Genomic DNA, 13128 nt, shown 5'->3' with positions numbered 1-13128 from the left:
TGGAGACCAGCCTAGCCAACATGGTGAAACCACGTCTCTACCAAAAATACAAAAATTAGCCAGGCATGGTGGCAGGCGCCTGTAATCCCAGCTACTCGGGAGGCTGAGGCAGGAGAATCACTTGAACCTGGGAGAAAGAGGTTGCAGTGAGCCGAGATCACGCCACTGCACTCCAGCCTGGGCGACAGAATGAGCCTCGGTACCCACCCCCCCAAAAAAAAAGGACAAGGAGGTATAAAATGAGAAGCAAGTTAAGAGTTGTAGAGAATAGTTAGAGAACATGTCTCACAGAGAATGGAAACAGTGTGGCAGATGCTGCTAGTTATCTACTTGCCTACCTGCTACCTCTTCTCTTTTTCCTTACTAAAAGAACCCTAATTTTGTTTAGAGTGGCAATGTGACCAGATTAAAAACTACATTTAACCAGCCTTCCTTATAGAAGGGGAGCTGATATGACATAAGTGGAAGTCTGTGGGGGACTGCTGGAAAAGTTGTGCTTTCCCAGTATAGGCTCTGTCCTTTTCTCCTTGTTGCTTTCTCTTTCTCCCTCCCTAGAATGCAGATGTGATGTTGGATGCAGCAGTCTTCTTGTAACCATGGAGAAAAACTCTCAGTCTTGACATCCTAGGACCACCAAATCAACGCCAGCAACCACTTACCTGGACATCTTGTTTCATGAGAATTAAAAAAAAAAACCTAATTTGTAAAACCAATGTTTAGTCAAATTTTCTGTTGCATTTACACACAATCTTCAATTGATACAAAGAGAAGGGAAGGGGAAAGATAAAGAACTACTCAAAGGCCCTGACCCAAAGAAAGGCAAGGGTCTTCAGAATGAAAGAGTCAAGTGAATGTCACACAGATGGGGATGAGAAAAAGACATGAAACACAACTAGATGCCTATTGCTGATATTGTGGAATTCCAATGATAAAAAAATACCCAAAGCTTCTAGGGGTCATCAACAAGAATCAGACTGGTAAGAGACTGCTCGTCAGCAAACCGCTAGAAAATCATGCAGCAATGCCTGCAAAGTTATGAGGAAACATGGTTTTTGATCCTATACTTACACAAATCATGAATTAAGTATGAGGTTAAAATCAAGACATTTTTGGAATGTAAGAATTCAGAAATAAGACAGCCATATGATAAATGGAACCATTAGCATGTTTACTAATAAGAAAGAACTGAAAGTTCTCTACTTACCCAATCTTTCTGGTTGAGTTTAGCTGCTTCATTATATACTTCAATGGCAGCTTTATGTTTTCCCAAAAGAAATCTGTAAAAGATATATTTTCCATAATTATTACCTCAAAATTCTTAGAAGACTAACCCTACTAGTCCCACATTTTACTCATATTTCATCCAGCAGAGAATTCTAGAAGCCTTTTCTCCATGAGCTGGTTGTGCTGGTTTGGTCAGTGAAGCTGCTATACACTAACAGTGGAAGCTCTCTTAGTAGGGATTGCACTGGCACCTGTTCCAAGGCCTTGGTCTCATTCTATACCAATTTTAGTGAGAGTCTTGTGGAATTTTTCTTCTACAATGTACTATGTATAGACTAATATTTCGTCTACAATGCAGACGAAAAAAGAAATAAGCCTAATGATATACCATGTTAAGCAGTAACTACCATCATTTATCATCACCCATTAGGGACATGTCCTTTCCTTCCAAGACTAAGTCTCTTTCCTTGATATTGGATCCTGAGTTTAGAGAGAAACAGGGAAAGCCAAGCTCTATGCAAAAACAACACAGGTATGAATGGCAATGTGGCTAAGAAAGGGGAGATAGGAACTCCATGGAACAAAAGACTGAAAAGGGAGTACCTAATAGTTTATAAAGACTTGAGATTCTTTCCATTTAGGAATCTTTAGGACATTCACTCAACAAATAGAGATGCTCCTCAACTTGTGATGGGTTTACATCCCAGTAAACCCACTGTAAATTGAAAATACTGTAATTCAAAAATGCATGTAATACATCTACTCTACCAGACATCATAGATAGCCTAGCCTATCTTAAGCATGCTCAGAACACTTACTCTGCTCCATGGAGTTCCTATCTCCACTTTCTTAACTACATTTGCTGACAGGCAAAATCATCTAACACAATGCCAATTTTATAATAAAATGCTAACTATCTCATGTAATTTACTGAACACTATACTGAAAATGAAAAACAGAATGGCTGTATGGATACTTGAAGTACAGTTTCTACTGAATACATAACAATTTTACATCATCGTAAAGTTGAAAAATTATATAAGTTGAACCATCAGAAGTCAGGAACTCTCTGTTCTTACTAAAAACTTACTGTGTGACAAATATTAAGTGTTAGAAGAGTAGATGAGAAAAATTCCAAGGATTGCCAATAAGTTTAGAAGACTTAGGGTACAAGGTGTCTCTATTTACATGATAAACAATATCGGTCCCCGATCAAACTAGAATGCACAGTGTTTAAAATGCTTAGTTCCTTAACACTAGTTATCTCGTTTTCTCAAATTTCAAACTTAATCCGTGCTCTTCAGAGTGAATTCCATTATACCTATTAAACCATTCCCCGCTTGTGTATCAGGCTGATGCGGCTGCCAGCAGCAGGCTGTACCTAGGAATGCATTTTGCACTGTTCTCTGTGAGTGCCCTAGGGCCCCCAGGTTGCCAATACTCACAAAGATCTGGCCACCTGCTTGAGGTTATCAGCACTCTGAGGGCTAAGAACTGCACATGTCTGGAAGAGTTCTAGGGATTCTTGGATATTTCCTTCCAGGCGAAATATCAATGCTGCCAAGAAACAGAAAATACAAAAAAAAAGTAAAATCATGTTCTGGGAAGAATGGAGCCTGGGGTCAGAAAAATTGGAGAAGAGAAAACTGGGAAACCACATCGAGTAAATCCTTTGGGCAACTGTATCCTTAAAACAATCAGATATGGCTTTGGACAGGTTGAAACAACAACCAAAACTGCTGACAAGCTCAACTCTCTTTTAGTAAGGTAGCTCAAACCTACCTACTTCTCTTTCTACTCCCAGGATCCATCACATAGATAATCAGTTCCTTTGCAAATTATCACACAAACTCTTCACATTAAGAACATTTTGGGGCTTCCCCATCAGATGCTTCATTTATCATAATTGACTTCCAATTGACAGTTTTCAGAGCAAACCTCCAAATGGGGCAAATGGAATCAATACCTCAAATTCAACACAGAGATTCTGGCAAAGAATACAGTAACATTTAAGACTTCGGTTGTCAGTGTAACAACCAATTAGAACCAGAGGTTTTTCCTAGGCCTATGTTTTCAGAAGAATTCACCAGGCACTGAAAGTCTGATATTTGTGACACTGGGAATAAGAGCATTTTTTGCCATGATGTCCTAAATTTGTCAATATCTTAACAATTATGTCAGAAAATTATATGTTAGTCTGAAGACTACAAATGCAATGAATGGTAAACAAAACCATTCATTTACATCCAAGAGTCAAAAAGAAAGTTCCTGGAAAAACTAAGAATGCTACTAATGCCACTAAAGAGGAAAATTTAAGTCAGTGGACCAGGTGCAGTGGTTCATGCCTGTAATCCCAGCACTTTGGGAGGCTGAGGCAGGTGGATCGCCTGAAGTCAGGAGTTCGAGACCAGCCTGGCCAACATGACGAAACCTCGTCTCTACTAAAAATACAAAAACTAGCCGGACGTGGTGGCATGTGCCTGTAATCCCAGCTACTAGGGGGGCTGAGGCAGGAGGATCGCTTGAACCTGGGAGGCAGAGGTTGCAGTGAGCTGAGATCATGCCACTGCACTCCAGCCTGGGCAACAGAGCAAGACTCTGTCTCAAAAAAAAAAAAAAAAAAGTAAGTGAGTGGTCCTTATCTTTGGTTTCTAATGAGCTGAATTTATGCTCTGCTTTATCTTGTTTATTTCTAGGCTTCTTCCCCTCATCCTGATTCACCTTACAGAAATCCTTAAGCTCTTCTTCATCTCTTTTAGCTTGATTACAAGGAATCCTTCCAAAAGCATCTTCTGGCCCTGAAATCACTGTATTAGGCAGGAATCCTAAGCATCCATTCCAAAAAACACTAGCCAGAAACTAAAAAATGGGTAATCATAGCAATTTTTTAACATTACTAGTCATTTCTGAAGTCAAATCCAACACAGTAATTATATTCAGATTCCATAAAAAGATTAATACTGAATAAAACCTTTCTGGAACATTTAAACTCATGCACCTGTAATGACATTTTGGTCGACAGCTGTATAAATGATGATGATCACTTAAGATTATAATGAAGAGGAAAAATTCCTATTGCCCAGTGACGTCATAGCAATCAAAACAGTGCAATGCATTACTTACCTATCTGTAGTGATGCTGGTATAAACAAATCTACTGTGCTGCCAGTCACATAAAAGTACAGCATATACAATTACGTATATATAGAACTTAATACTTGATAATGATGATAAATGACTACATTACTGGTTTATGTATTTACTGAGCTATACATTTTAATCTTTATTTTTAGAGTGTACTCCTTCCACTTACTAAAAAAAAGTATAACCGCCTCAGGCAGATGCTTCAGGAGATATTCCAGAAGGTATTCCTATTGTTATAGGAGATGACAGCTCCATGTATGTTATTGCCACTGAAGACCTTCCATTAGGAGGTGGAAGACAGTGATATTTATATCTTGACTCTGTGTAGGCCTAGACCAGTGCGTGTGTGTGTGTGTGTATGTGTGTGTGTGTGTCACAAAGACCTTAGATGGGTTACAAAGCTCTGAATGCCAAAAAAGACAAGGACACATTCTGCATGTTAGTACTACCACTGTAGTAGTGTGTGTGTCTTAGTTTTTAACAAAAAAGTTTAAACGTAAAAAAATAAAAAGTTTTAAGAATAGTATAAAGGGCCGGGTGTCGTGGCTCATGCCTATAATCCCAGCACTTTGAGAGGCTGAGGCAGGAGGACTGCTTGAGCCCAGGAGTTCAAGACCAGCCTGGGCAATAAAGTGAGACTCTCTCTCTCTACTGAGAAAAAAAAAAAAAAGAAAGAAAAAGAAAAAAGCTTATAGAATAAGGACCTAAAGAAACTATTTTTGTACAAATGTACAATGTTGTTGTGTGTTTTAAGTATTACCTCAAAAGAGCCAAAAAGTTTTAAAGTTTATAAAGTAAAAAGTTACAGTAAGCTAATTTATCATTGTAGAAAAAATATTTTTAAATAAATTTAGTGTAGGCTAAGTGTACAGTGTTTATAAAGTCTACATTAGTATACAATAATGTCCTAGACCTTCATATTCACTCACCACTAACTCACCCAGAGCAACTTCCAGTCCATCCATGGTAAGTACTCTATACAGGTATACTATTTTTTATCTTTTATACCATATTTTTACAGTACGTTTTCTATGTTTAGATACACTTACCACTGTTTTACAACTGCCTACGGTATTCAGTATAACACCTGCTCATATAGGTTTGTAGCCTGGGAGCAACAGACTATATCATGTGTATAGTACACTATATCTATGCCTATGTGTATAGTACACTATATCATCCATCTACGTTTGTGTAAGTACACTCTATGTAATGTTCACACAATGACAAAATTGCCTAACACATTTCTTAGAACATATCTCCATTGTTAAGTGGTGCATGACTGTACTTGAACTTGTTTCTTCAATTGCCTGCTCTTTTTCAAGAACCTAGGAAAAGTGTATTTCTCTAGCAAGAAGATAAGAAGTATGTGTCTTACCTTGGACATAGATAGCATATTCACACAATCCCTGAGTCTCCTGAAGCTGTTCTTTGATAACAGCCTGAAAGAGGAAGAAAAATGCTTCTGAGCAGTGGTTAAGTTTCTTCAGGTGTCTTTAAGAAAAAGTGGACATGGACAGGCCAGGTGCGGTGGCTCATGCCTGTAATCCCAACACTTGGGGAGACCAAGGCAGGCAGATTACGAGGTCAGGAGTTCAAGATCAGCCTAACCAATATGGTGAAACCCCATCTCTACTAAAAATACAAAAATTAGCCAGGCGGTAGTGGCGCGTGCCTGTAATCCCAGCTACTCAGGAGGCTGAGGCAGGAGAATCAACTTGAACCCAGGAGGCAGAGGTTGCAGTGAGCCAAGATCACGCCACTGCACTCCAGCCTGGGCAACAGAGTGAGACTCTGTCTGGAAAAAAAAAAAAACAAATAGTAATGAAAAAGTAGACATGGACAAGAATCATATGTAAAAAAACCAAGAGTATTAATAATGCCTAGTAAAGTACTAGTTCATTCAGTTTCTTAAAATGTCAACTCCCTTGTTATGATTACTTCTTCTAGAACAGGGATTTGCAAACTACAGGGCTTACAGGCCCTGTATATTTTTGTACAGCTCTCAAGCTAACAGTGGTTTTTATATTTCTAAAGGGTTATAAAAAATAAGATAACAAATATGATGTAGAGACTGTATGTGGCCTACAAACCCTAAAATATTGTTGGCCCATTACAGAAAAAGTTTGCCAACCCCTGTCTAAAATCTAACTAGGCAAGCTAAGAAAAGTGTGAAAAGATTTCCAAGTATTATCACAGATGAAAAAGAAAGAGAACCTTTCAAGATTCATACTGGTGGCCGGGCGCGGTGGCTCACGCATGTAATCCCAGCACTTTGGTTGGCCGAGGCGGGCAGATCACCTGAGGTCGGGAGTTTGAGACCAGCCTAACCAACATGCAAAAACCCCATCTCTACTAAAAACATAAAAAATTAGCCAGGCGTGGTGGCACATGCCTGTAATCCCAGCTACTCAAGAGGCTGAGGCAGGAAAATCACTTGAACTCAGGAGGTGGAGGTTGTGGTGAGCCGAGGTCACGCCACTGCACTCCACCCTTGGCGACAAGAGCAAAACTCCATCTCAAAAAAAAGATTCATACTGGTATCTGCCTTCAGATCAGTGGTGTCAAAAAAAAAAACTGGTATGGGCCGGGTGCAGTGGCTCATGCCTGTAATCCCAGCACTTTGGGAGGCCGAGGCGGGTGGATCACGAGGTCAGCAGTTTGAGACCAGCCTGACCAACATGGTGAAACTCCATCTCTACTACAAATACAAAATATAAAAAAAATTAGCTGGGCGTGGTGGCAGGCGCCTGTAATCCCAGCGACTTGGGAGGCTGAGGCAGGAGAATTGCTTGAAACCGAAAGGCAGAGATTGCAGTGAGCCGAGATTGCGCCACTGCACTCTAGCCTGGGCAATAAGAGCAAAACTCCATTTTAAAAAAAAAAAAAAAACTGGTATCAATCTTTGTCATACCAGTATGAATTAGTTCTGTGCATTGCCATAGGTATAAATGCCATAGGTATAAATTAAAAACCTTAGATGGGTCACAAAGCTCTGGATGCCAAAAAAGATGACACCAAGGATACATTCTGCATGTCAGTACTACCACTGTCTGCCTGCAAGTTTGTAACATATATGGTATGTTACCAAAGATACAGAGAAAGGGAAATACAAATGGTTTTTAAATATACAAATGATGATCAACCTTGCAATAAGAGGGAAATTAAAAAATAAAACTCAGGGCTGGGCACAGTGGCTCACGCCTGTAATGCCAGCACTTTGGGAGGCCAAGACAGGCAGATCACAAGGTCAGGAGTTTGAGACCAGCCTGGCCAATATGGTGAAACCCCATCTCCACTAAAAATACAAAAAATTAGCCGGGCGTGCTGACACTCATCTGTAGTCCCAGCTACTCGGGAGGCTGAGGCAGAAGAATCACTTGAACCTGGGAGGCGAGGCTGCAATGAGCCAACATCACGCCATTGCACTCCAGCCTAGGTGACAGTGAGACTCCACCTCAAAAAAAAAAAACTCGACAAAATACCATTTTTCATCTATCCAAAGATAAAAAAGTTAATATGCTGAGTTGAACATCTGCCTCCACCAGAAGACCAACATGTCCAAGAGAGTTGTTTGCTCTTGACAAAAGAAGACACATGGAACACACCTGAACCTGACCCACAGCCTGCAGTCAAACCCAGCCAACCCACAGCTGATCTGAAAGCCCATGAGCAATTAATAAATATCTGTTTGTTGAGGGCCACTGAAACATTGAGGTTGTATGTTCAACATCACTACCATAGCAAAAGATAACCAGTGTATGAAGTATGGGTAAGAAGGAATTCATGTTTTATCACTGAGATATAAACTGCCACACTCTATTCAGCAGGCACTGTTAGTTGCCCACCCAACATCCTGCCTCTCATTTTTATTATCATGGCAATCTCTTACCTTGCAGGCTTCATAATCTTTCCGGATATAATGAAGATGAATCAACCAGTTCTGCTTCTCCAAAATAGGAAACTCTGGAGCTAGGTAGCATATTTTGACAAAACAAACAACACAGTCATTAGATTTTCTCCTTTAGCACTGTCCTCATGTCTAAACTAACCATAAACATACTGCAATATCACATTAAAATTTTGATGCTACTGACTACAAGAATATATTATAGTGCATCAAAAATGTATAGACTATTAAACTAAGATACTTGTTCTACTACTACATGTTGAATACATATCTTGAGCTTTTGAAGCTTGTAATATCAGTTTCTCATCAAATAATGACTGGGACTGAAAAACATAAAATCATCCTTTGTCTCTTCTTCTCAATCTCTCCTTCCCTGGTTATAGAAGGTGAATAGAAAGACTTTCTAAAGGAGATTGCAGGAATGTCACTAAGGAAATATATCAGGGGAATCTGCCCCCAATATTTCAACGTAGGTTCTTTCTATTTTCCATAAGCATTGGCCAGCTGAGAAATAAAGAGTACAAAGATAGGAATTTTACAGCTGGGCCTCCAGGGATGACATCACATATCATCGGTAGGACCGTGATGCCCACCTGAGCTGCAAAACAATCAAGTGTTTATTAAGGATTTCAAAAGGGGAGGGGGCCTAAGAACAGCGAGTAGGTCACAAAGATCACATGCCTCAAAGGGCAAAAAGGAGAACAAAGATCACATGCTTCTGAGGAAACAGGACAAGGGCAAAATCAGAAACTCCTGATAAGGGTCCAACAAAGATCACAAGGCAAAGGGCAAAAGCAAAATTACTGATAAGAGTCTATGTTCAGTGGTGCACAAATTGTCTTGATAAACATCTTAAACAACAGAACACAGTGTTTGAGAACAGAGAACTGATCTGACCTCAAATTTACCAGAGTGGGGTTTTTTTCTCCACCCTAATAAGCCTGAGGGTACTTCAGGAGACCAGGGTGTATTTCAGTCCTTATCTCAACAGCATAAGACAGACACTCCCAGAGTGGCCGTTTATAGACCTCCCCGCCCTCCCCCCCCAGGAATGCATTCCTTCTCCAGAGTATTAATTATTAAAATTCCTTGCTAGGAAAAGTATTTAGCGATATCTTCCCTACTTGCATGTCCATTTATAGGCTCTCTGCAAGAAGAAAAATATGGCTCTATTTTGCCCAACCCCACAGGCAGTCAGACCTTATGGTTGTCTTCCCTTGTTCCCTAAAATTGCTGTTATTCTGTTCTTTTTCAAGGTGCACTGATTTCATATTGTTCAAACACACGTTTTACAATCAATTTGTACAGTTAACACAATTATCATAGTGGCCCTGAGGTGACGTACATCCTCAGCTTACGGAGATAACAGGATTAAGAGATTAAAGTAAGACAGGTGTAAGAAATTATAATATTATTTGGGAACTGACAAATGTCCATGAAATCTTCACAATTTATGTTCCTCTGCCACGGCTCCAGCCAGTCCCTCCGTTTGGGGCCCCTGACTTCCCGCAACAGAAATATATATATAAGATAGTTAATATCACATGTGGCCAGGTGCAGTGGCTCACGCCTGTAATCCCAGCACTTTGGGAGGCCAAGGTGGGCGGATCACAAGGTCAGGAGATAGAGACCATCCTAGCAAACACGGTGAAACCCTGTCTCTACTAAAAATACAAAAAATTAGCTGGGCATGGTAGCACACACCTGTAGTGCCAGCTACTTGGGAGGCTGAGGCAGGAGAATCACTTGAACCTGGGAGAAGGAGGTTACAGTGAGCCGAGATCGCGCCACTGCACTCCAGCCTGGTGAAAGAGCAAGACTCCGTCTCAAAAAAAAAAAAAAAAAAAAAATCACATCTGATGATCAGAGTACCAAAAATATTTTAAATAGTTAAACACAATCTTTAGAAATAGCTTAAATGAGAACATTATGCTGTTGCCCAGAAATGAGAAGTCAACGATGAAAAAAATCTAGTTGAGTCATTGAAAATGGCTCACAATACAGACACCATAAAATGAGTTAACTGCCCACTGAAATCAGAAGTTTAAAATATGGTCAAATTCATTAAGAAATTACTTTTCTGTGGTAACAAGGAGTAGAAAGATCCAAATTAACCTAAGAATAGTGAAGATCTCAAGGAAGGAAGAGCGAAGAACAGAATTATGAAAAGACAGGAGACTTCAACTCTTTAATGCTTATTTCTCAAAAAAATAAAAAGCTTTAAAGTAAACATGACTAAATGTTTTTTATTAAGCCTAGCCAGTGAGTACATGTGTGTTTATATTATTTTTTGTGAATTTTAACATGTTGGAGACAGTCCTTTTTAAAAATGGAAAAGAAGCCAGATGTGGTGGCTCATGCCTATAATTCCAGCACTTTGGGAGACCGAGGGGGGCAGATCATTTGAGTCCAGGAGTTTGAGGTCAGCCTGGACAACATGGTGAAACCCCATCTCTACAAAAAATACAAAAATTAGCAGGGTGTGGTGGCGCATGCCTGTCATCCCAGCTACTAGGGAGGCTGAGGCACCAGAATCACTTGAACCTGGTGCAGGGAGGTTGCAGTGAGCCGAGATTGTGACACTGTACTCCAACCTGGGCCACAGAGCAAGATTCTGTCTCCAAAAAAAAAAAAAAAGAAAAAAGGAAAAGAAAGGGAAGAGCAGGGGGAAGAGAGGAAAATGACTGCAATCCATTTCTTGATGTTCTGCAACCTAAGGAGAAACAACCTAAAGAAAACCAAAAAACTTCTATGTCCATAATATGACAGGAAGAAAAAAAAAGCTTACTGTGACTCAGAGTTAATGTTGCCTGAAAACAAAAATTAAAAGGTACAACCAGACACACTGGCTCACAACTGTAATCCCAGCACTTTGGGAGGCTGTGGCAGGAGGATCAGTTGAGCCCAGAAATTTGATACCAGCCTGAGCAATATAGCAGGACCCTCATTTCAACAAAAAATTTAAATTTTTTTAAAAAATAAAAAAGAAGTAATGCTGCTCATTGCTATCCAAGAATAGGGATTATCAATGGAATTTGTAAGAAGAAATTACAACAGAAAGTATGGATATGACTTTACATGCCAGGAACAAGAAAAAAAGTAAAATTTTAAGCAACTGACTCTTCATTTTCTGACTACACACATTTTCTTAGTAGAACCGCCCTTCTAGTCGTTGGGGCCTATCTGAAATTCTTCTAAGACTTGTGTTTCCTTTCTTTTCTTCCCCTAGGCCTCACCAATGACCAGACCTTGGCCATTCACATTCTACTTAACCACTTCCAGAAGCAAATCTCCTTTGAAAAAGCCACACGAGTCACCAAGCTTAAAGACATGTGAGTGTGTTAAGTGCATAAAGTGCACCGTCATAAATAGTTCCAGGGTCTGGGGGCGGTCGCTCACGCCTGTAATCCTAGCATTTTGGGAGGTCCAGGCAGGTGGATCATGAGGTCAGATCATCGAGACAATCCTGGTTAACACAGTGAAACCAAGTCTCTACTAAAAATACAAAAAATTAGCCGGGCGTGGTGGCAGGCGCCTATAATCCCAGCTACTCGGGAGGCTGAGGCAGGAGAATCGCTTGAACCCAGGAGGCGGGGGTTGCAGTGAGCCGAGATCACACCACTGCACTCCAGCCTGGTCAACAGAGAGAGACTCCATCTCAAAAATAAGTAAATAAATAAATAAATAGTTCTGAGACAAGTAGCTTACTAAGTAATCTTGGACCAAGTCTCAACTGCATGACCCAGTCCTCTGTCACCTACCTACTAAAGGGAAAGAGTAAAAGAGAATGAGGCACTGAATCCTTTTGAGTTTATACTAAGTATTACAAACCTTAGATACTTAGTATAATATCACTAAGTAGCCTAAAAGAAAATTTATAAAATGTTAATTTTCAAGTCTTAGCTGTATTAAAATCTCACAATAAAAGACAATCAGGGCTAGCCACAGTGGCTCACGCCTGTAACCCCAGCACTTTGGGAGGCCCAGGTGGACGGATTACTCGAGTCCAGCAGTTCGAGGCCAGCCTGGACAAACCCCATCTCTACAAAAGATACAAAAAAATTAGCCAGGAGTGTAGGCACAAGCCTGTAATCCCAGCTACTCCGGAGGCTGAGTTAGGAGGACTGCTTGAGCCTGGGAGGCAGAGGTTGCAATGAACCATGATCGTGCACTGCACTCCAACCTGGGTGACAGAGTGAGACCCAGTCTCAAAGAAAAAAAAAAAGGACAAACCACGTTTTGTGTTTCCTGAGTGAAAGCTGGAGAAAAAAGTGTTCAATTTGTAAGGTAGCTCAAGAACCCAAACGCTCATTAAATGGAACCCTAGGGATTAGAAAAAGGAAAATCCACCAAATCCAGTGCTGAAGGTCATTTCACACTCTTGGAGATGTAGCTGTCCAAAAGCTAAAAGAATTTTCGTTCCATCAAATATTTTAGAGAACATTTCAGTGTACACAACTGTCCTATTACCAAATGTGTGACCTGGGAAATTTATAGTTTTCTCATCTGTAAAACCAAGACTCATTCACTCAACCAATATTTGCTGGGCACCTACCATGTTCCAGGCACTGTTCTAGGCACTGGGAATACAGCAGTGAACAAAACTGACTCCCTGATTTCATGGAGCTTATAATTGAGGGCAGGGGCTGCTACCACACAGGATAGATAATAAAGTATGTGACACTTATGAGTGATATTTTTCTATGGAGAAAAATAAAGCAGGGAAGAGAAACAGTGCCGGGTGGGGTGTTTTACTTTTAAATAGAAGGGCCAGGAAATAAAATACTCATCCTCATAGAGTTGTGAGTATCAAATTACCTAATATATAAAGAGGTTCAAATAGTGCCTGGT

The 13128-nt window shown here is 40.2% G+C and overlaps 1 protein-coding gene across 5 annotated transcripts in view; it reads right to left on the bottom strand.

Annotated features, from left to right (window-relative positions):
* Nucleotides 1–13128, bottom strand: part of BBS4 (Bardet-Biedl syndrome 4) — a 51871-nt gene that overhangs the window by 20644 nt on the left and 18099 nt on the right. For all 5 annotated transcript variants that reach the window (XM_054451550.2, XM_054451548.2, XM_054451547.2 and 2 more), the window contains 4 exons: nucleotides 8260–8339; nucleotides 5746–5809; nucleotides 2670–2781; nucleotides 1205–1277 (listed from right to left, as the gene is read on the bottom strand). In XM_054451550.2, the coding sequence (XP_054307525.1) occupies nucleotides 1205–1277; nucleotides 2670–2781; nucleotides 5746–5809; nucleotides 8260–8339 (329 nt within the window). The remainder of the gene's footprint in view (nucleotides 1–1204; nucleotides 1278–2669; nucleotides 2782–5745; nucleotides 5810–8259; nucleotides 8340–13128) is intronic.

This window comes from Pongo pygmaeus, chromosome 16, assembly GCF_028885625.2.
Source record: "Pongo pygmaeus isolate AG05252 chromosome 16, NHGRI_mPonPyg2-v2.0_pri, whole genome shotgun sequence".
NCBI classification, from domain to species: Eukaryota; Metazoa; Chordata; class Mammalia; order Primates; family Hominidae; genus Pongo; species Pongo pygmaeus.
This window is presented reverse-complemented; position numbering and strand designations above follow the sequence as displayed.